Consider the following 23,924-nt stretch of genomic DNA (forward strand, 5'->3'; position numbering starts at 1 on the left):
TAAAAACCAGTACACAACACAGTCATCTCAGCGTCAACAGGGCTGTTTATATGGGCACTTTGCTATCCTGGCAGGAACTGTTCCAGAGCTGGTAGTAGTTCACCCAGGGCACGGTGTATATCAGTGACGTGCAAATCAGGCTCTGTGGGAGAAGAAAGAAGATAGTCAGTTTTGGGGAAAATGGTTTTCAAAGGTGGAAGAGAAGGTTCCAGCTCCTCAGGCCGTGGGCAACCCAGAAAGGATCTGTTCCCCTGAGACCCATGGCAGGGACCTCTGGAGCCCTCAGTCTAAGCAGGACCGAGGATTCCATGAAGGGGTACCAGCCCCTCCTCATCTCCCACCCCTGCACCTACACCCTGGGGCAGAAAGAGGCATTCGTGTCCTACCACCTGTCTAATGAGGGCCAGGCCACACAGAGAGAGGGACAAGAGAACTGAGAAGGCACAGAAGAGATGGGAACAGTCTTCAGTGGCCCAGAGAACGGGAGCAAGATAATAGCAAAGGCCCTGAGGAGAAACAAACATCACTTGTGCCGTGGGGCTCCATGGGGAGAAGCAGAAACCTAGATCCAGGGCAGTGTCTACTTGGGTGGCCAGACTGCCCAAGCCAGCAGCCTTCTTCCTTCCTGGGAGGCACCAAGAAGTGTCAGGTAGCCTTAAGGCTGGGAATTTGCTGACCCTGACTCTCACACTTTGAGGATGTTCACTCCCCATCCTTGGCCTTGAGGCTATCTTAGAGGATCCCCACAACTCACCTTTTTCAGCTTGCTGCTTTGCAGAGGGCAGGAAGCATTGCTTGCCTCGCTTTTCTTGCATTTGGTCCTGCCAATCTTCACAGTGACTAAATACTCCACTCCTGTGCTCAGCTGTGGAGAAGCAATTGCAACGTTTATTTCCACTCTTGAGTATCCTGTGTCTGACCCTCTCCAGGATGGAGGGACTAAGCATGACCCCTTTTCCCGGAACTCATCTATCAAAACTCAGCTCCTTCCTCCCCTCCCATTGAGAAAGTCTCAATAGCAACTAAGGTCCCAACCACAACCCTGTGCTCTGGATTTTGCTGTGACAGCCACATAGTACTTACTTGTCTCCCACCCGTGGTCATGAGAAGACAAGTTGGCTTGCTTGGTAACCACAGACCACCGTGGTCCTCATAATGCCATGAGGACCTACCTGGCTCTGTTTCTTCCAGTCTGTGTAGCAATTTTCTCTCTCCTTACTCTCCATCCCAGACGATCAGAAAGTAGACAATTTAACAACACATCTAAATATTGATTATAGAGATGGCTTAAAAGTACCTGTTGCTCTTGCAGACGACCAAAGTTTGGCTCCCAGAAACCACATGGCAGTTCACAACCACCTGCAACTCCAGTTTCTGGGGATCCAATGCCCTCCTCTGGTCTCTGCAAGCACATGTGGTGCACTTATGTGCATGTACTGGAAGACAGAACTCTCATGCATGTAAAAATAGAAATTTTTACAAATGAGCCTGGGAGACAAATTGATTTCAGACCTTTGCTCCCCACATATCAGCTCTGAAACCTAGAGAGAGTAGCGTAGCATCCCCCATTTCTTCATTTGCAAGGTCCATACAAGCATTCAGTCTGCTTGTGGAGTCTGGGCAAAACAGGTGCACTTCCACTAAGGCAGAAAAAAAAAAAAAAAGCTTGCGTAGCTATTTTCTCCCAATTGAAACATTCCCTCTGGAGAGTGGAGGCTGCCTCAGAAGATTCAGGAATCGAATAAAACAAGGCTGCATGACCTCCTACCCAAGGTCATTACAGAGACTTTTAGGCTAGCTGAGCCACCTGCAGGAACTTGCAAGACACCGCCATCATCCTGAGTTATCACTCTTGCTGACATGGGCTTTGTGACAGAACTGCCTTAGAGCCATTCACGGTTTTTAAGTCCCCTCCACAGACCCGCTGGTACACTAAGCTAGACTTGATTGCAGTCATTTCTTTGGTCTGATGTTGGGTGTCCTCTGCTTGCTCAAGTCGCCCCCAGGAAAAGCCACACAACGATAGCTTAAGAGAATTCAAATATTTAAGTTCCTAATTGTTTCTGCCAACTGTGTGGACCAGCTGTGACGTTGGGAGAGCCAAGGACAGCAGAAAGGCCACGGGCTGAAGCTCTTGCTTATCCCCAGGAGCTTTCCACTTGAAAATGATACCCACTGTGCCCTGAATCTGCGCGAGATGATGAATCCAGGTAAGCCACAGACAAGACACAAGCCAGGGCCAGCTCCCTTGGTGGCTTTGTCTTCTCTTTCTCATGATCAAACCTAAGGCTTTGAAGACTGAGAAAAAGGAGGTTGGGAGGGCTTTTGGGGAAGAGAAGCCTCACACTTGAAACGCTAAGGAAATTTGGCAATTATAGTCACGGGTCTGGCTCCAGGGATGAGTGTGTAGACTAGACAACCATGTATGGAGTAGAGTGAGCCCCCTGCTTCTTGCCCAAACACTAGTGGTTCAGCCTAATGAGACTGTGTGAGTTTCTCTAGGGGAGATGCAGACAGAAAATTCACCTTGGTCCTGGTTGAAAGATTCCCATATAAAATCTAAGGCCAGGCGTGGTCCTGGTTGAAAGATTCCCATATAAAATCTAAGGCCAGGAGCGGGACAATTGCCCATGGCTGCACTAAGAATACAATTTCAGTACCAGCCCGAATTCCCTAGAGCACAGGTGCTCCTCTGCTGTCACCAAGGGGCCATTCTACTTACGCAGGGGGATGTTGTAGAACTGAGCCAGCCCCTGCCACACTGACCGGCTGTCAGCAAGGTGTATGTAGGAAAAAGAAAACGAAAACATTTGTGCACATTTAACTTCTTGCTCCCTGGTAGTCTCTGTTGTTCACTTAGAATAGGAAGTCACGACAGCAGCTATTGCGACAAGTGCTGCTAGGTGGCAGCATTGAGCTAAACTTGTTCTGACCCAGTTTGCGGGTGAAGAGGCAATCCTGAAGGACTCTAGATAACACCTAACCAAGATCCCACATCTGGGAGCGACTAAAAGTCAAAAGCAGGCCCAGCAGCCCACCGTGCTTGTTTACTATCCTCCCTTTGCGGTACTCAGACTTTCAAAGTCACATCTGGATATTGAGATGTCCAGAAACCTGTGTCCATGATCCTCCCCTTCCAATCGGCAAGCCCACGCTTATCGCTTTAAGTAACACCGAGTTTGCTTATAACATTTTAAAAAACCATTCTTGATCAGTTAATTGTTAATAGTAAAAGGTTGGTTTCACACATTAAATAGTGTTTCAGCTATACCTAAAGGAAACGGATTCAAGTGAAAAAGACAAGTGAGAACAGCGCCACCTGGTGGTCATGGTGCATATTAGCCAGTGCATATTAGACCCTGGAGTGTCTGTGCCAGGATTTAGGAACACGGTATAACAGTAATATTGCCCACCCCACTCCCATGCCTTCCCCTCTTTCTATTAACTCCTGTTCCATCTGCCTCGCATTCTCTCTGACTAGTAATTTTTCCTCCTAGGGGAATCATTTCCCCCCAAAACTAACTAGGATGCAGTATCATTTCTGACCAATTTACATATTTTGCTATCTGACCTTGAGGGAACAGTGGACCAATAGTTTTCAAACAAATTTTCTTATTCTATCACCTTTCAACTGATACAGTCCACAGGAACCGTATGTGTAAAATTATGTGTAAAACAGAGAAGTAACGGTGACGACACACAGGTGTAATCCTAGCTCACACTCAGGAGGCTAAGGCAGGAGGCTGAGGGTAGAGACCCAGGCCAGCCAGGGCTAAATACAGAGACTCTGCCTCAAAAGTGGTGGAACTATCTGACTGAAGCTCCTTGCTCGTTCCCTGCTACTTCCCCTCAGCTGTCCCCAAAGACTTGTGATTACAAATGTCTCAAGCAGAGAATCCAGCCCGATTCGACAGCGCTGGACGCTGAAAAGAAAATTCTGTCAGAAGAAAGTTACACAGAGTGTTTAGGGTTTGTCCAGATAAAGCCGTTAAAGAAAGTGAAACCAGCCCCATCCCTGCCATCTGGTAGGCAAAATGAAATGTAATCCCCTCCGTAAAACAATGGAGAACCTCTACAGCTCAGTTTTTGGCCAAGAGGAAGTGAGTTAGGTTGGCTCTGAACCTTAGGCCTACCTAGGTCATGTGGCTGAGGGAACTACTTAGCCCAGAAGCTTCAAGTGTTCCCATCACATATGATACGCCCCCAGAGAGTTATCAGTCAGAATCCCCATATGTCTGAAAAGGCAAGATGGGGGTTATGTTGCTGTCTGGGAAACCAAGGCACAAACCTGCATCTGACTTTGGATTAGCTTCTGAACTCGAAACAAGTAGGAGTCGTTGCTTGCATTGTTGTAGGACTGGATGAAGAAATGGAGTGTGGAGTTCATGTTTTTCTTGCTTGAGGCCTTCTCCTTGAAGCCTCCCCACCTTTGGATGTGATTCACCTTGGCTATTACAACTACGGCCACCAGCAAGAGCAGCAAGGGCATCCTCAGGCCTCTGGCCCCCATCTCCGTAGCTTTAGCAGGTACGTGTCTATACTGATGCCAGGGCAGGAGTGCAGCAACTGCTCCCTCGCTCTTCTGCAGCAGTCTCACCGAACGGGCTTTCCTGGGAGGCAGCTTCACCTGCACTTAAGCAAAGATTAAGACCCCAATTTCATTCTTCCGTGGTGCTAAGAACACTACCCATGGAAAGCTTCACCAGGGCCACACAGCCGACTCCCCAGCAGTCCTCCTCCCACTTGTAATGGCCATTCTGTTCTTTAACAGTTGAGGGAAGGGGTTGTCTCTGCACACTGTCAAGCCAGGAGAGTCCCTATCCTTGCCTGAACTCACATTCCGTGCGAAAGAAATCCCAAGAACAGACCTGTTCGGAGCTCTGCAATAAAAGATGCTCTAGTGGCCAAAGGGTACTGTGTGTGGGAGTGGGTGAATGTTTATAGAGAAAGTCATGTTTGGACTGAGTCATAGGATTCAAGCACATGGGACCTGGAGTAATACATTTCAAGCATCTTACCAAGCCACCAGCATTTCCTGTGCTCCCTCTATCACGTTCCTCTTCCTCACCTGCCTCCCACTGCAGCAGATGTCTCCCATCTGTTTCCCACTGTGCTGGCACGTTCATGTGCTACCACTTGTAATCCTCTTGTGACCCAGCAGAGCTTTGTGAGGTAACCCCAAGCTCCCCACTGAAATCAGCCAAGAGCCTTACTCAGAAATTAGCCCTGCCCAGGACTGCCTGTATGCAGAAGCTCATTATAGAACCCTATATTTTGCTCCAGGGAAAGAATAATAGTAAGAGAATCAAAGAAATCTGGGGTGACAGAGGTGGCTCAGAGCCAGCCTGAGGACCCAAGTTCATATCCTCAGCACCCACATAAAAGCCAGATTTGACAGTGAGCATCTGCACACCTAGTGCTGGGGAGCAAAGATGGTGGGTCCCAGGGCTTCACCATCAATCAGTGTAGCCAAAATGCTAAGTTCCAGGTTCATTGAGAGATCCTGTTTCAAACATATAAGGTGGAGAGTAAGGCAGTAAGACACAAAAGCAACCTTGGGCCTTCATACACCCCTTGCCCCCACAATCTGAATGTATGCAGTGCTTGTATTTTAAATATTAACTTCGTAGTTTTACAATTATACTGGGATTACGTCAATGTTTGGGGAGGATAAAAGCCTAGGACAGATTTTGCAAATTTTTTTAGTCTTTTTGTAAGTCTCATATTTCAAATTAAAAGTCAAAATATTCAAAACTAAATACTAGCCAATGAGAAGCAGAGCGATAAGGCAGGCATCACACACATCTTATTACCCAGCTATATTCTGGGGATTCTGGGCTAGTTTATCTCCCTGAGCCTAGATTTTTCAACTCCCTATAGCACGAATTATTCTTTTTTGAAATAAGGTCTCATTATGCAGTCACACACAGATAAACTACTCAGGCTTCTGCCTGACCTTGGCTGAGGTTTCTTGGGCCTGCACTAAACCGCCCATCAGCCTGGTCCAAAGGCTTTGCTCTGCCTTGAATCCTGAAGTGGAGTGCCCTTGCTCCAGGATGAGGTCAGTTAGCAAACGCCAAGAATGCTGGGCTTTTTCCAGGCTCGGCAACAGGATAGACCACATCCTGACCAGGCAGCCCTACCTAGACATTCAGGCTTGTGATTCCTGGTCTCAGGGGACTCTGGAAGGTGCAGGAGAGCTGCCGAGAAGGGCATACAACCGAGGAAAAAGCAATCCTTTCCATTGCTGCTTGGCCGGTTGCTTTACCTTCTGTGTTTCAGTTTTCTTGATTGTAATTCCAGCAAACAATCAGGAAAGGAAGTATCTCATAGGATGACGTGCTGGCTTTTCATTAATATGACTAGATACCTTGCGGCAACCAGAGCACAGGCAAAAGCACAAACAAACAAACAAAAACACCCTCTTCTAGGGCATGCTCTCTCCCTAATATACTTCCTCAAATTAAACTTCACCTCATGGTTTTCATCACCTCCCAACCATGCCATCTAATTCTTAGTCCGTCCATGGATTAGGTTGTAGCCCTTGAAGATTATCAGATGGCAACAAAGCCTTTAACGCACGAGCTTTTGCGAGGTTACATTTCACATCTAAAGTACTGTGGATGCTTGGGAAATGTAAATTACAAATTGCACAGATATTTCGCCTTTGTAGCTCAAGGGACATCAGGGCTCATACTGACATCAGTCGCGTCAGCTGTTTCAATAAGAAAAGGAAGCCTGCACTGGGGAGTGTAAAGGTGGAACTGCTTCGGGGCTCCATACTGTTTTCCGGGAATGCCCAGGACTTATCCCTAGCAGAGCAGTGGACATCTGTTACCCATTGAGTTCTGTGTCTCTGATTACAGTCAAGTATGAATAGACAACTTCTAAAGAGCAGTTCGGTCCGGGCCAATCATGTCCCTGAAAAATAGAGACTAAAGAATATTTACATCGGGGCTGGAGAGATGGCTCAGAGGTTAAGAGCATTGCCTGCTCTTCCAAAGGTCCTGAGTTCAATTCCCAGCAACCACATGGTGGCTCACAACCATCTATAATGGGGTCTGGTGCCCTCTTCTGGCCCGCAGGCATACACACAGACAGAATGTTGTATACATAATAAATAAAAAAAAAGAATATTTACATCGAGATTTGTGTTTTATTAGGTATTCTAAGAGATGAAGGGGCAATGAAAAGTGTAGAGGGGCATGTGCAGGTCTTATGCAAACACATATGCTGTCGTATAGGAAGGCTGGGACATCCACAGATTTTTGGTTTCTGCAGGGGCTTCTGGAAGCAACCCCCATGGATACCAAGGGACATCTGTTTTTCACTAATACGGTATCAGAACCTGGAGAACAGTCCCAATGTGCCTACACCTATATCCAATGTCTTGATTTTCTTTTCCCACAAGGCAAATAGATAAAATAACTCCTTACAAACAAAAAGGCCGGTATCATTTGTTTTCTCTTCTGGACTTTTTTTTTTTAAAAAAAAAAAATGCATTTCTGTACCCTGAATAGTCCTGCTCTGGGCAGGATACTGACCTGGATATAACGCAGACAGGAAGCAAATCTATTTAAGACCCACCCGGTTGCCAGGCACCCTTCCAAGATGGCCCTGAAACAAACAGTCAAAAGTCTGCCACCTGCTCAAGTATCCCAGGCTTGATTGTGGGGCAGCATTGCCCATGCAGTCAGCAACAGTTCCCAAAGCATCCCTGGACCTTCACCTCTGGAGCTACCACAGACGGATGTGGTTGACCTTGGCTGAAAATGCACTCAGCTCCTAAGAAGCAATTCTGCAGCCGGCACACAGAATGTCAGGGGGACAAGGTGGTGCCACAGATGGCTCAAGTTGGCAGTGATCCAAAGTACATTTTCTCCTCTAGACGAAGAAATCTGAGAAGTAACAAGGCCAAGAAAGAGCATTCTCACAGTTACACAGTGCTTCCCTGAGAGGGAAGAGCTGGCTAAGAATATCAGGGAGGAGTAGCTGGTGGCGGTCTGTCCTCCTCACCCAAACTTAAGTATTTTTTAAAATTCAGATGTTTTCCAGGTTAAAAATAATTTGTCAACTCCTAAGCAGGCTTCTCTATCTAAAGAAACAATAGGTTTCCTCCTTTTCCTTTTTATTTTTAAAAATTTTAATTGATGCAATTGTATGTTTGGGGTCTCACATGATATTTTGATACGTGTATATAATTTATACTGACAAAATCAGAGTAAGTGCCATTTACCTCTGTGATAGCTGTTCTTGGTTGTCAACTTGACTAAATGTTGTGTTTATCTAAGCTATGCTATTATCAATAAAGTCTCGGGAAAACCTGACAGATCAAAGAAGTGGCAGAGTGGGGACCGGTTGACCTTCTCTCCATACTTCCCAGATTAAAGAGAACTGAAATCTCCAAGTCCCTCCCTATTCCTTCTTGTGTGTCTCCTCTATCCATATTCCTGGCTTCTCAATGGCTAAAACCAGTCAGCTAGTCTCTGACACTGTCCTTTGATTCAAGGTTAACATTTTAACACTGTCTCATGGTGTCACCGTGCAATCAAATATCCTGCAACATTTACTCTGGAATTAACTAAAATTCAAAAATGGAGGGCACACCTGTGAGGAATTTTTGCTTAATTTGAAATAGGGAAGAACCACTTTTAATCCGGCTCTTGTGGAGGGAAGACACACCCTTAATCTGGGCCATGTCTTCTGCTATATATGTATATATATAATCATAGATCTATTTATAATATATAATCATATATAGAGAGAGTCATTCTATAAGTTCTATTACTCTAGACTTTACAGTCTAGAGAATCCTAATATAACCTCAAGTTTCATTTCTCTGTGATGGAAATATTTAAGATTCAGAAAGCAGGGCTGAGGGTATAGTTCAGTAGTACAACACTTGTCTAGCTTGTGTGAGGCTCTAGGTTCAATCCTAATTGCTCCCCCCCCAAAAAAAAAACAAAGAACACCCTTTCTTGAAAAACCAAAACAAAACAAATAAACAAAACCTCAGAGAGCAGAGCAGTCGAGACGTTTCAGCAAATAAAAGGCACCTACTGCCAAACTGAAGATCTGAGTTCGTGACCTAGGATCCACATGATGGAAGAAAAGAACTAATTCACACAAATTGTCCTCTGACCTCCCATAAATTAAAAAAGCAATAAAAATTAAAAAAATAAAAATTTCAATCAGGTGTAGTGGTGCACACTTTTAATCAGTACTCTGGCGGTAGAGGAAGACAACTCTCTAAGTTAGAGATCAGTCTGGTCTACAGAGCAAGTTCTAGGATAGCTAGGACCACACAGAGAAACCTTGCCTCAAAAAAGTGAAATAAATAAATGAAATGAAATAAAAAGAATAAACTCTTCAGAAGAAACTGTATTCATTTAAATAAACCTGGCATGCGAAGGACACAAAGACTGCACGATCCCACCCAAATGCTAATAAACTCAGTATAATAGAGCAGAGTTGAGACCACGAGGGGCTGAGCAGTGAGGGAAAGGGCAGTAGAGAAAATTTGATGACAGGAACCAAAATAGAGGTAAACAAAACAAATAACTAACAGATTGCAGGTTAAGAAACGAAAACTTGTTATACCCTTGGAATGTCAAGCCTTTGTGGAGAATGGCATGGAAGGCTCATAAAAGTAGATCTAGCCTATGATCCTGCTATCCCATCCCTGGGTGGACCCAAAGAAAATTAAATTCGCATATCAGGGGCAAGTCCAAGTTCACATGCAGTAAGCATTTTCTGCTGGATCCAGCTCAGGTGTGCAGAATCAGCACAGGTGCCCATCAGGGGAAGAACTAATGTGTTAATTAGACTTTGTTGTGGGAACCAGACATAAACAACGTAAAGATACCGAAGCATTAGCTTGGTTTCACAATTTCAGAGGGTTAAATCCATGGTTACCTGACCCTGTGAGCTTGGACAGAACATCAGAGCAGTGGGGATACACACACCTGCACATAATTAAAAATAATACCAAGAAATATTAATAAAATTATATCCTACCACCTGCATCAAAACTCCTAGAGGACATCACATTAGCTGAAATAAACCAACATAAAGGAGCATATTTTGTGCTCTTCTCTATGCATGTGTTTTTTTAATTAAAAATCCTGGATCTGGAAAGATGGCCGAATGGTTACAGGGTTTGCTCTACAAGCATCAGAACCTGAGTTGGATCCCCATTACCCAAGGAAAGTTGGACGTGATGGCGCACACATGTAATTCTAATGTGTGTGGGGTGGAGGAGACGGGCAGATCCCAGGGACTCTACTCTGTCAGTGTTCGTAAAACAGCAATCTCCAGATTCTGTGAAAGACTTTGTTTACAAAACTAGGATGAAGAATGGTAGAGGAAGAATCGCTGAACTCTGGCTTCCACACATGCACGCACAGGCAAACACAACCCATACAGAAGTGTAGACACCTCTACCGTACACACGTATACACACACACACACACACACACACACACACACACACACACTTAATAAGCTGAATGTAGAATAGTAACAGTGGGAAAGTGGGGAGTTTGACAGCAAACACCAAAACACCAGGAGTTAGAAATAGTAAATCTATACCACAGTGGGTCACAATAGCCTACTAGACATATTGGAAAGAACTCTGGGAAATTTCACACAATGATGAGGACATGGACAATTAATCAACCTGAGTTGATCATTACATGTTATTTATGTGTACTGAATTACCACACTATATGTATTAAATGTGTACAATTAAAATAATAATGATTAGCGGAAACTTTTACCAGGTGTGGTGACACATGTCCGTAATCCCAGTATTCAGAAGGCTGAGGAAGAATTGGGAGTTAAAGCCTAGCTCCACACCAAGACCTTGTCTCAAAAAACAAAAACAAAACTTTTTTTTTAAAAAAAAAATACGGTAGAAAAAGTAAATTCTAAGGCTCCGTAGCCATGTAGGAGGGTGAGTGCAGCTTACAGAAATGTGTTGTGGAGTCCACAATAATTCCCAACAGGTCTACTCTGAAAGAAAATGAAAAGCAAGGACTTCTGGGGCCTGCTTCTGTGTTCTGCCATCCTGCTTTTCTATGAGAAGCTGACAAGCTTGCCAACATGAATAACTAAAGACCAAGCAGGAGTTGAAATTCTCTTAATCTGAAAGTTCAAGGCCTCTCCCCCTTTGTCTATTTGGATGTTTGTGTCCATTGATTTGGAAAATTTCTTTACCCTTGATAATTCTTTTCTTTACTTTGATTTAGGTACACATATTACAAATATCCTTTTCTGGATTGTGGCTTACCTTTTCATTTTATTTTTGGCATATTGGAGGAGAGAAATTCTTAACTTTAATGGAGTGAAGGTATTGATTTTCTCTTTCCTGGTTTGCATTTTTGATGTCCTAGTTAGAAAGTCAAGGTCAGAAAGCTACTTAAACATTTTAATAATGCTACTTTTCTCCATGTTTTCCCAAACATTTTAAACTTCAGAATTTCCATTTATGTCAGCAATCTGGACTATGTGCATGGTATGTGTGCTAATGCTTGGTTCATGCTCTGTATTTATTATAGTCATGAATGTGATTTGTTCTCATCTGGTTTGGGGTTCAGGATCAACAATGAGTAGGAAACATGTCAGTTTTTTTTTTTTGCAATAAACAGGGGCATGGTAGCAATAAGAAAAATTCAAGAAAGCCAGGTGAGGGTACACACCTTTAATCTCAACACTCAGGGGGCAGAGACATGGAGATCTCTGAGTTCAAAGTCAGCCTGGTCTACAGAGCGAGTTCCAGGATAGCCAGGGCTATACGGACAAACCCTGTCTTGAGAAGAAAAGAAGGAAGGGAGGGAGGGAGGGAAGGAGGGAGGGAGGAAGAGAGAGAGACAGAGACAGAGAGAGAGACAGAGACAGAGACAGAGAGAGAGAGAGAGAGAGAGAGAGAGAGAGAGAGAATTTGATCTAAACAAAATGCCTATACAATGGTGAAAATGCAAAGGAACCAGGGCACACAGAAAACAGGGAAGCCTTTTTCAGGTAGCAGTACCCATGCCAGCACTCCTAAGCAAGAACAACGGGGAGAATGGAACAACCCAGAAAGAGTCAGGGAGGGTCAAGTGGCCATTTTGTAGAAAAATGGGAACAAGTACTGTATTATCACTCACCCTCGACCTCTACCTTATGATCGGTTGGCTAAATTCAAGCCTCATTGATGGAATTCCTGCAGGCCCTGGGGAAAGGATAGCAGAGAATATATGAATTAGGAGACACAGAACCAGTAGGAACATAGATACATATGTGTATGCATGGTTCTACATACATATGGAGAGATTTGTTGTGCAATATTGGCTCATGTAGTTACGGAGGTTGAAAGTTAACAACTTGCCATTTGCAAGTTGGAGATCCAAAGAATCCTTCAACATAAAAATCCCTAAAATGAAAAGTTATGGCACTACAGAGGCTACGGAAGGGACGCTCACTGACAGCTGGGCCCCGAAGTCCAAGGCCACCATATTCAGCCCTAGCTGGAACGTACACGTCAGTGCGTTCGCATCTTTCCCCGCTCTGGATGTGCTCGCAGTGTTAACGAGTAAGTGAGTTTACCCACTTGGAAATAATAAGCATTGGCTGCCTCTCCAAAGCCAGTTCCTCCGATGCAGAGCAAGTCTGGGGAAACGAGGCTCTTCCCAGCTGATCAGGAAGAGCTGCTAGCTTTCTCTTAAATCAACTGCTGGCAGGATGTTCCAGATAAGAGCAATTTCTCTCATTTTCAGGACAGATGTGAATATTTCCACAGGAGCCAAATTTCATACAGCTCAACTATGGCCTCCATGGGAAAGAGTTATGTAAATCTAATGTGCTCGACTATTGGCAGTTAACAGTTATAGTCACATCTCCCGAGGGTTTTGCATGGAAATGTTCTCTCTGAGCTGATGCTTTAAAAGCACACACAAAAAAAACAAACTACAAACCTGCACCTTGATGATGTCTATGTGCTTTACGGATGAAGATTAGATGGGAATGGGTGTGTTAAAAGTGGCTGTGAGTCAGAAGCTTGTGATACAAGCATGGAGATGCGTTTGGATCTGCTGCATCCATTTCAAAATCACACACACACACACACACACACACACACACACACACACACACACACTTAGAGTGTAATGTTAAATTGTGTACCAAAGAAAGTCAAAGGACTTAAGGAAAGTAAAGCATTTTTACTTAGCAGTATGTCTGCAGTTCAGAACCATAATCTTGCTTTGTCTTATTTTAAGCAAGGTAGAGAAAGATCTTAGTATATACTATATAAAGTTATTATCTTTTTAAAAGATGAATTTGTTTTTACTTTATCTGTTTAAATATTCTGCCTTCATGTATTAAAGTGCATCACATTTACACAATATAGGCAGAAGCCAGAAGAGGGCATCAGACCCTCTCGAACTGGAGTTCCAGCTGGCATGTATTGGGAATTGAACCCAGGTTCTCTGCAAGAGCAGCAAGTGCTCTTAACTGCTGAACCTCCTCTGCAGCCCCTCAAGAGGTCATCTTTGCTGTTTTCCCACATCCCACAATTAAACGCATCAAAGTAGGAATGTTGCTAGAAACCTTGCCTAGCAGGCATGAAGTTTGATCTCCAGCATGGCATAAAAGTAGCACAGTGTATGGTGGTGCATGCCTGCAATTCCAGAACTTGGGAGGTAGAGAGAGACAGGAGAATCACAAGTTTCAGATCATCCTGGGCTACACAGTGAGTCTGTCTGAACTACACAAGACCCTGTCTTTACAAAACAAAAACAAACAAAAAAACAAAACAAAACAAAAAAACCCCACCAAGTTAATTTCAAACCTTGCGCCAATTTTCACACCAACTAATGCAAAGAGTAACACTACGTTGTGATAACAATGTGTATAGTAAGCATTTTCTTATAAACATCAATTACAAACTTCTTTCCTGGCAGATACTTACTGATAAATAATTTTATCATTCCTAATTTGGGGTCTTGATTACATAGACTTTTTTCTTTTCTTTATCTCAAGACAAGGTATCACTATGTATAGCAGGCTGACTTTGAACTCATATAAGTCTACCTAACTGCCTCCTGAGTACTGGGATTTAAGGTGTGTGCCAGCACACCCAGTTTTGTAGAATTATTTATTAAGGAAACTGTTAAATTATAGCTTTAAAGTTTTTTGAGTGGATACTTACAGCATGTGTGACTTAATATGAAATGTTACCCACCCCACGCCCACACACTCATCCCCTGCCACACAAATTCACTTCCCTCACAAACTCATTTTGCTTTGAATGTCTTTTGAGAATTAATAAAACATATCATTAATTAGTTTCTAGCTATGACTGAAGTTTATTTATTCTCATTAATGCACCACTTTAATGATTATGGGTAAAGGGCCTTCTGAAGCTGCTGCCTACTAGAGCAGAGCACAAGATGTCCTGGAAGAGGAAGACAAAGTCTCCAGCAGACCCCTGGTAGGAAAGGTAGGTAGGAACAGCTAGCTGTTCCTCAGTCTGGGGCCTCCAGACACACAACAAGGTCAGCATTACCAGGATGGACCAGGCTGTCAACTGACAACCTACCTCTAACCTACCTGTGGTGGTTTGAAACTGTTTGAAAGAAAAAGTTGAGTTCCAGGCTTGGCATGGTGGTATATATCTTGAATCCTAGCACTTGGGAGGCAGAGGCAGGAGGATCTCTGTGATCCTGTGATCAAGGTCAGTCTGGCCTATAATAGCAGAAGTTCCAGGACAGCCAGAACTACATGAGAGACCCTGTCTCAAAAACTAAAAGCAAGCAAACAAATACATGAATAAGATTGAGCCCCTGCCCTCAAGAGACAGCATCCAATCCCACGCTCTGCACGCAGGCTAACTTTACCTCTTTGTTTCAGTGTAGAAAAGTGTCAAACCACTCGTTACTTCTGAGGCTTGGCTGTAAAAGGAGACTCCACTCTACCTGGAACTCTAGTGATGCAGATGGCCACATCCTCTATTTACAAAAGTCGTTTTCTGCTTCCTGCTCTGTTTGAGCGGGATTTCAGAGGGCTTCAGTCCTGCCTCTACGTAGTATTTCATATGGATGGTGGGTCGTTCATCTTCTAGTCTATTCTCCTCTGTATTGATTCAGCTTGACTGTCTATGTATCCTGAATGTCCATTGAATAGGATGTGCCCAGAGCCACTGACAGGTGCTACAGTTTGAACCAGTATTCGCCAAAGGCCTATGTGTGAAAAATCTGGTTTTTGAGGCGTGCTTTTGGGAAATCCATTCTAAGCTCCTTTTCAGGTAAAATGGCAGGACTTAGAGTGGTGAGCCCTAGAATAGGGTGAGGTGGAGATACGACATCAAAGACTGGTGGCAGAGGGATCACTATTTCTTGACTGTCCTGCAAAGCTGCTCCACTGAGCTTGGGAATTGCTCTGATCAACACACTGCTGCTACACATGGAGCGTGTGAGCTGGCTCACTCCGCCAAATCCCCCAACTGCTTCCCTTTCAAAGGCCAATGTCCATCCACTCTCTACCATTTTTCTCTCTTCAACCCAACATCTACTGCCACCTCCAATTTCCTTCCTCCTTCCTGACTCCCATTTACTGCTCCAAACATACCATCAGTTTTCGAAAATGAGAAGAACGCCTACAGGAGTCGTAAGTAAAACTGTGTCCCCAGAGCTGGTATTCCCTTCTACCTTGAGAGCATCCTGTTGAGGTTGTGACATCAGTTTTGGTCACTTGTTTCAAGGACTTTGAACTGTCTTGCTTTGTTCTCTGAAGACAGGATTCATCTCTTTTGGTAAGTTTTGCTTGCCAGTCCCCACAGTGTATTCATGGAGAGTTTTAAATCCTCAGAAACTCTCATTTGGCAGTGATCCCACTTGCCTCACCACCTCTGCCTTAGCACTGCCAAGCCTAGATGGTCTAGACATTGTATTAAAAACAGCTCCCTGTGGGACAGGCCTAGAGGGCATTGGCACAGGACTGCAACTATCTATGGATGTTTAGTAGATTAAAAATCTTCCTGGCAGACAGGAATTTTGTCAGGATCCACCCACTGTGGCCAGCATTATGTAAAGGATAAAGGAGTTCACTGGCTCCTAGCCATTTAACAGAATTCGGTCAATAAAATGAGTGGATTATACCTACACGGAAGATATGCCACTCATCTCTAAACAAGTGGACCAATAGAAAGTTGCAGTTTGGGGGTGCTTAAAAACAACTCTGAATTTATATTGGGGAAGATGATGGCATTTTTTAACGTCTTGCTCTCAGAAATTAAAAATAACTCTTTTGGCCAGCTGTTGCTCCTTTTCTGGGAGGGTTGGGAGGTGAAGAGGCACCACATGGTTGACGAAACTGCGTTGAACTGCTGCATTGGATTACGTTTTGCAGTACCTGCAAGTAGGTTGAACGTCCGCGGCTTTTCTTTCTTTTTTTTCTTTTAAAATGCCATGGTCAACAGTCTATCACATCGCCACGTCTCAGTCATGGTCAATAATTTCTGATGATGCTTATTTTAGGTTATCTCCCCTGGAAGCCACCGGTCATTTTCTCATTCAGCATTCCTTAAAACCGTGAAGTCCACCTTGGCCCAAGACCCCCTCCAGAGGGCCACGCCCCTTCTCCCTCCTCCGAGAGACGGGAGAACTCAAGGTCCGCAAGACAGGTTACCGCCCGGCCCTGCCCAACGGCCTTCTGGGAACTGTAGTTGTGACTGCTGACACAGCTGCCATATAGTGGAGTCTAGGACTACAGATCCCTACAGGCCGCTCGCACCGCGCCTGCGTGCCGGCACCTGCTAGAGGGAGGGTTAAGTCGTCCCGGGAGCAGAGCGAGTCGGCGGAGGAGGCTTTGGCAGCGGCGGGCGACATGGACAACGCAGGGAAGGAGCGAGAAGCGGTCCAGCTGATGGCGGAGGCCGAGAAACGAGTGAAAGCCTCCCATTCCTTCCTCCGAGGGCTGTTCGGGTGAGCGCCAGAGTTCTTGCCCTTAGGGGTCTTGGTGCCCGGTCCCCCGCCCAGCCGGCTGCCACCGCAGAGTGCCCCGCACAACTGCTTAGGGTTCTGGGTTCCCAGCGGCCTTCAGAACACAGCTAGGTGGCTCATGCTCGGCCTTGTTTCCTGCAGCCCCCAGGGGCCATTGCATCCCCTGGGCCATGCCTTAGGGGCTCTAGTCTGCACACATCTCCTTTCGGGGATCCTCAGGCCTTGGGCATCCCCACACACAGCCCGAAGACCCCGTAACCATCAGCCCCAGGCACCCAGAACCCCATAGGAGCCCCTGGAGACTTCTGTATTCCCCGACGCCTCTCATGTTGCCCGTGGTCCGATATTGGTGCCAGGGTCAGCGCCGAGCTGCCCCTCCGAGAACACCACCTTTCTAGGGGACCGGATTGATTAATTTAAACCGAGTCTGGGCCATATATCACTTGGGGGAGCCAGACGGGAAGGTCCTGGAACTCAGCCTGGCGCCTGGCATCTGTGAGAGGCTCACAGGAGCGCGAGGTCAGTGCCCCTTGTATCCTGGGCACTTGCCGGCTGGCTTCGGCCCACAGGCCTTGCAATCATTTCCACAGATGGTGTGTTTTTCCTTTGCTGGAGTGATTTGTATCCATAGCCCGGGCCTCCTGTTTGATGGACCATAACGTTGCCTATGTTTAAAGTCAGTATCTTTTGGGACTCCCGTGATTTGGTGTATTTCTTACATGCTGTAGTAGGGGGAGGCTTTACATTCCGAGCTTTCAAAAGGCAGAACCTGAACTGAGAGCTTGTGGAAGAATTCAGGGCTGTTGATTATGTGAATGATTCAGCTGTTTATGACAGCGGCAGAAATTACGCGTGTACCTCATTTTTTTTTCCATTTGAAAGTGAAAGATCTTTACCAAGAGCAGATTTAAATTTTCAGGAAGGACTAGTAGCATTTTGAGAGACAATTTTATTTCTGTACAAATTCAATTTGGACACTTAGTTCTGAAAACACACCCAGTGAGCTTTGACTTGTTTTTTTCAAACTTCGTTCATTTAACTGCTAATTATAATATTCGTTATTATGTAACAGTTTAGTGGAACCCCGTTATGTTTCCATCTCCAGGAAATGCTTAGGGTCACTTTGATACAGTGCATGGTACCATGCTCTGCCAAGATAAAGGAGACCACTCTTGGAGACCTCTAAGGGCATTAATCACTACTAGGTCCTAAATTTCTCAAGTAATACAAGGCTTGGAACTGTAGCTCTAAGTTATGGATAGGCTGTTTCCCCTTTAAAGGGGACAGGGAGCATTCTTTGTATGTAATGTAGGTGCCAAATACTAATTCCTGTCTGTGAATCACCAAACACACGAGATTCACTGTGTGAAATTTAATGGCAGGGTGAGTGCCTCACCATGGGGGGAGGGGGGTGATTTAATGCACAGGGAGTTTCAAATCGTGTTTCCTTGAGCCAGTTATAGGCATTTCTTTTGGTCAAGAGGCCCAAAGTTTTGAGGAAACTAGGTGAGATCTTGAGACAACTAAAAGGATTTTGAGGAATCTTGGCTGCTGAAGGAAGGTCTTTATGACCAAAGCTGCCCTGTCGGTGACAGGCGGGGTAGGAAGACTCATCTTCGGTCATTCACACACATTTGCCGAGAGTTACTACTTCCTACTCATGTGGAAGCAGAAGGTCAGGTTATTATCATGGCTTTGGAACCTGGATCAGGGTAACTTTGTGTCTTTGAGCCTCAGTTTTTTCTGCTATAATCCACAGTGTATCTCGTGATTAGTGATCAGTCAGTCTATATATTTTTAAAACACGCAGGCTAAAATAAATAAAACACGCAGGCTTATCGGTGTTGGAAATGGTTGTCAGATGATTATCCACATATTCATCACAGCTGTCAACTCCGCTCATCAAGGAAGCAGAGGGCAGATGGATTGAGTTTTGCAGGATTTTGGAGTCAAAAGACTTGGTCACTCGTCTTTTAATAAATAAATACCTTAAGAGTTTTAGCCAGGTTAAGTGTCCTTTGTACTATGAGGACCGGGACTGGGAGGTTTCCGGTAATATTTGGTCCTGGAAAGCTTAGGGGAAGAAGGATATATAGAGCGTGAGATTTATTATAAGTATGTAGTATTTGAAACCCCAAACCAGACCTATTTCTCTTTGACTTATAATGGGAAGACTAAGATTTTGTAATCAATATTAGATGTTTAGAGTTCTATGGGTGTAACATTACGTGTATCTGTCATCACCTTCCGTGTTGCCCTGCCCTGCCCTGCCTCCCTTAGGTTTTATCTTTCATTTATGGTAGTGCCATCTATCTCCATGTGATACCCTCAGGCTAACGGAGAATCCATAATCACATGTCCTGGTTCACCCAAGTATCACTGTTCCATCTAACAGGATGGACAGGTGATGTTTTGAGGATGTGGGGGACGTTTAAAAAGGCATCTGGCTTATCGTAGATGTTTCATGTCGCTGGCTGTTCATCTCCCGACTGCAGATTAAAGCCTAGCTTGAGTTTATCTCCTGTATGCTGCACAATGCTTTTGTGGCGATACTGCGTTCTCAGGATTGTTCCATAAATCTGTCTGTCTGTTGTTGCGTTAGATGGAAATATGCATGGATATCCCATGGATGGTTCCTCTGTGCGTAAGCTACAAGCTTTTTGTGTCTGGAAGCTGGAGGTGGGGAGGGAGCATCAATGCGTTTCTTTCCCCCGGCAAAGTCCCTTGCAGCTTCCCTGCAGGAAAATAGTTGAGGAAGGATGCAGACCTGTCTGCAACCAGTTTTACGTTTGTTCGGGTTTCTTTCTAATTCCCGGCTAAAGAGTGATGTATCTTTTTAGTTGAGGAGTCCAATCTCTTTTTCTGAAGAGCACGGTATAAAACCACCACGAAAACGTCAGATTTTCAGTTAGTGCACTGCCAGAGAGGGGCTGTGGAAATTTGTGGTTAACTTCAGATTCTAGTTTAAATCTCAACAAACTGCTACAATGATCTGAAACTGACCAAACTGACAGTAGGATACTTTCCAATTGCAAAGACCTGCTTTCTTTCTTCATTTGTTGCTAGGGGAACACAGATAGATGACCAAATCCATACTTAGGAATGGCAGGAGAATGTTTCTGAGCTATCTTCATTTGTTTGTTTGTTTGCAGTTTGGTGCACCCCCAGGCTTTGTTCTTGTTAGGTTAAGTATTTATCCTACCACTGAGCTACGTTCCCAGCCCTTGATGGTTCCTTTGCAGTGTTCCTCAGTCTTGGGACTAAAGAGTTATCTATTTGGTGTAAATTTAGTGAAGGATCCTTTTTGGTTACTGCAACTAAGCATGAGTTTACTTAATATCTGTTTGTGAAAGTTCAAATATTTCTTAGGTTTTGTAGGCTCTATCCATATTCTTCACTTGCTTTTATTCCGGTGAAGATTGTGTTTCCATGTTTAGCATGGTCATGTGAGAGCCTTGATAGCATTGACATCTTTCTCAGTTACAACTAATACTCAAATACAGATTCAGCTTTTTAAAAAGTCATTAATTGGCGGGACATCATGGTATTCACCTTTAATCTCAGCAATAGGGAGGCAGATGTAGGTGGATCTCTGAGTTCAAGGCCAGCCTGGTCTACATAGGGAGTTCAGCCTAGTCTATGTAGTGAGTCTTAGGACAGCCAGGGATATGTAGAGAAATGTTTCAAAAACAAAAAGAGAAAGAGCAACAACAATAACAGCAACAAAATCATTATAATCACTCATGCTTGTGATCTCAGCAATCAAAAGGCTGAAGCAGGAGGATCTTGAGCTTCAGGCCAGCCTGTCTCAAAACCAAGGCAGTAAATGTAGATTTGGTTACTTACAGAGACAGATGTTACAGTGTAAGAAGTGTGGGAGTATTTGTGTATGTTTCTTATAAATGTAAAAGCTAAGATATAGATAACTGTATGTTATATAAAAGAGAAATAATACTTGCCATTTAAATCTGTAATTCTGGGATTTTGTACTTTGGATTTTTTTCAGATATTCCTTATTCCTGAGAATTATTCATGAGTGTTGTAAATAATATTACCCTGTCCTGGTTGATTTTGTTTGTTTGTTTTTATTTTTGTCAACTTGATGAAAGCTAGAGTTAGCTGGGTAGATGAACTTCAGCTGAGAAAATGTCTGCGTAGATTGGTCTGTAGGCAAGTCTGCATGTATTTTCAGTGCACAGGATGGAAGCAGCCTTGAGTTCCATAAGAAAGCTGGCTGAGCATTCCAGTAAACAGCATTCTTCCATGGCTTTTGCTTCAGTTTCTGCTTCCAGGTTCTTGCCTTGGCTTCCTTCAGTGAAGTGTGATCCAGGACATGTAAGCCAAACAAGATTCATATAAGTAAAACAGAGACAGCAAATTAATACCCCTGCAAAAAAAGAGCCATTGGGAAAAATAAATGATAAAGAAATCAGAAAGCAATAAGGGTAAAAGCATAACTAAGGAAGATGCATGAAAATAAACTTTTTCTTCCCGAGTTGCTTTTGATTATGATGTCTTGTCTTATCATAAGAAACCCTAAGACATCCCCAAACTGTCTTTTTTGAAATATCATGAAAATGGATGTAAACCAAGAGTGCCCATGTCACCAGATCATATTAACATCCTAGTTAAAGGAAACTTTATGCCCTGTTAGACCTTCATAATGCATGTATCCATTTGACTTGGTGATGAATGAGCATGTACGCGTTCTTCCTTATTTCTGCTTTTACCTTTATTGCTTTCTGATTTTTTTTATCATTTATTTTTTCCTCTGGTTTTTTTTTTTTTTTTTTGAAGGGATATTAATTTGCTGTCTCCATTTTACTTATCGGAATCTGGTTTGATTGTGAATTTTTAAACTGCTTTAATTGTGTGCTGTAGAGCCTGATACATAGTGGTTTTATCTTCATTTGTTTCCCCCTTTGATCCAGGAGTTGTTCTGGGGCATCCTTCTAGGCAGAAGAGCGTTATTGTATATTTATGTTAAATTCCTATCTTATTTCCTTGTAATTGGAAAATCAACAGCTATTTCTTTGCTTTCTCCACTGTCTAATATGTTATCAGTGCTCGTGAATGGTCTTTGTGAGCTCAAAGAAGACAGATCTTTGCTTCTTAGTTTGATAGAGATCCATAATATCTAACTACTGACTATATAGTTAGGATGAGGCATTTTGTGTGTGTGTGTGGCTTTTATTTTATATTATTTTTATTTCTCGAGACGGTTTCTCGAAAAGGCTTTGAAGAAGCCTTTCCTGGAACTAGCTCTTGTAGACCAGGCTGGCCTCGAACTCACAGAGATCCACCTGCCTTTGCCTCCCAAGTGCTGGGATTAAAGGCGTGTGCCACCACCGCCCAGCTGTGTGGTTTTTTAAGTATTTGATCTACTTTTGACTAAGAGAAGTACATTAATGTCTTCTCTTCATGTGTTTCTCTCTGTGGTTCTCTTTAGTTATGCTATAAGAAAGTGACTCCTCCTTTCATTCAAAGATATTCACAGCTACGATAACTCCATTATGAGCTTTATCTTTAGTGTTATAGAATGAACTTATTTATATTGTTTGGTGCTTTTAAGCCCAAATTCTACATTGTCATTTCCTGCTTTGGGATTGTGTATTATATAAGAAAGATCACACATTCATTCAGTGACCATGTGCTCTGTGTCAGCCAGCTCCCCCTCCCCCTGGGTAGCTTCATGACTAACTCTGGGGAAGTTAAGTGGAAGAGACATATGCTTCCCCTTGGAAATGCAGAGCCACCCTGTGCTTCTGCTGAATCTTTTTTTTTTTTCTTTTTCTTGATTTTTCAAAGCAGGGTTTCTCTGTGTATCTCTAGCTGTCCTGAAACTCGCTTTGTATACCAAACTGGCCATTAACTCAAAGAGATCCACCTGCCTCTGCCCTCTGCCCTCTGCCCTCTCCTCTACCTCCACCTCTCAAGTTCTAGGATTAAGGGCATGTGCCACCACCACCCAGCTTCTGAATCTTTATCTATTGAGAGTTAAGAAGACATTCCTGGGTAGAGAGTGAGAGCTCTTAGGAAAGAACCCACATCACACCTACCTGCAGCTGAATCGGACAAGAGAAACCCTTGCAGGATGTAAAGGCTGTAGCACATCTAACCAAAGTCGGCTGGTATATTCTGGTTTTATTGTTTTATTTTATTTTTGATACAGGGTTTTACAGGTTAGCCCTGGCTGACCAAAACTCATTTATGTTGACCATGCTGGCCTCAAACTTTTGGTATTTTTTTTAAATGACCTTTTAAAAATCTTATTTATCTTTTATTTTACATGTATGGGTGTTTGGCCTGCAGGTATGCCTGTGTACCACATGCATGCCTGGTACCCAAGGAAGCTAGAAAAGGGTATCAGATCTTCTGGAACTCGAGTTATAGACAATTGTAAGCTGCCTTATAGGTGCCAGGAATTGAATCTGTAAGGGCGGCTGAAGCATCTCTGCAGCCCTCTGGTATATTTCTGGGTCTGAATCCCAAGCCTTTTGGAGGGACCTTACATTAGCTGTGTCTCTTCTGTGGCTCTGTTTTGTGAGCAAATCTGAAAGTGATATTCATGCAAAGATTTTGGTTCTCAACTTTGAAGTACTTTGTTATATTTACTGTATTTTATATTTTTCTGATCCTTTTTATGATCTTTGTTATCTGGAACATTCATGCTTTGTTCAGCTGGTACATTTATGACATAAAGTTTTTAAAAATAATCCAGCTCCTGTTCCTTACTTAGGCCTCAGTTATTTCATTTGTTCTGGAAAGCACCTGTTCCCTGTGTGCTCGAAAGTGTGTGTCACTTCTCCTTCCTCCATTGTCTGTTTTTGTTGGTTTGGTGTGGGAGTTTTGCTATTTGTACTTAGACAAAAAATATTTCCGTGCATTTTATTTTTTAACTGTTCTCATTATGTACTTTCGTCTTAGATCTGTAAGAAAATG

General features: G+C 43.7%; 2 protein-coding genes across 2 annotated transcripts in view; one reads left to right on the top strand and one right to left on the bottom strand.

Annotated features, from left to right (window-relative positions):
* Positions 1-46: 46 nt before the first annotated feature.
* On the bottom strand, positions 47-1,651 carry Cstl1 (cystatin like 1). The gene is made up of 3 exons (XM_042055129.1): positions 1,298-1,651; positions 755-865; positions 47-142 (listed from the first exon to the last, which is right to left on the bottom strand). Exons 1-3 carry the CDS (start codon positions 1,412-1,414, stop codon positions 47-49), a joined length of 324 nt encoding a protein of 107 aa, XP_041911063.1. The 5' UTR covers positions 1,415-1,651.
* A 15,161-nt stretch (positions 1,652-16,812) lies between these two features.
* Positions 16,813-23,924, top strand: part of Napb (NSF attachment protein beta) — a 39,011-nt gene continuing 31,899 nt past the window's right edge. The window contains exon 1 of the mRNA XM_038332034.1: positions 16,813-16,964. Coding sequence (XP_038187962.1) covers positions 16,867-16,964 — 98 coding nt within the window. The 5' untranslated portion in view covers positions 16,813-16,866. The remainder of the gene's footprint in view (positions 16,965-23,924) is intronic.

This window comes from Arvicola amphibius, chromosome 5 (assembly GCF_903992535.2).
Source record: "Arvicola amphibius chromosome 5, mArvAmp1.2, whole genome shotgun sequence".
NCBI lineage: Eukaryota > Metazoa > Chordata > Mammalia > Rodentia > Cricetidae > Arvicola > Arvicola amphibius.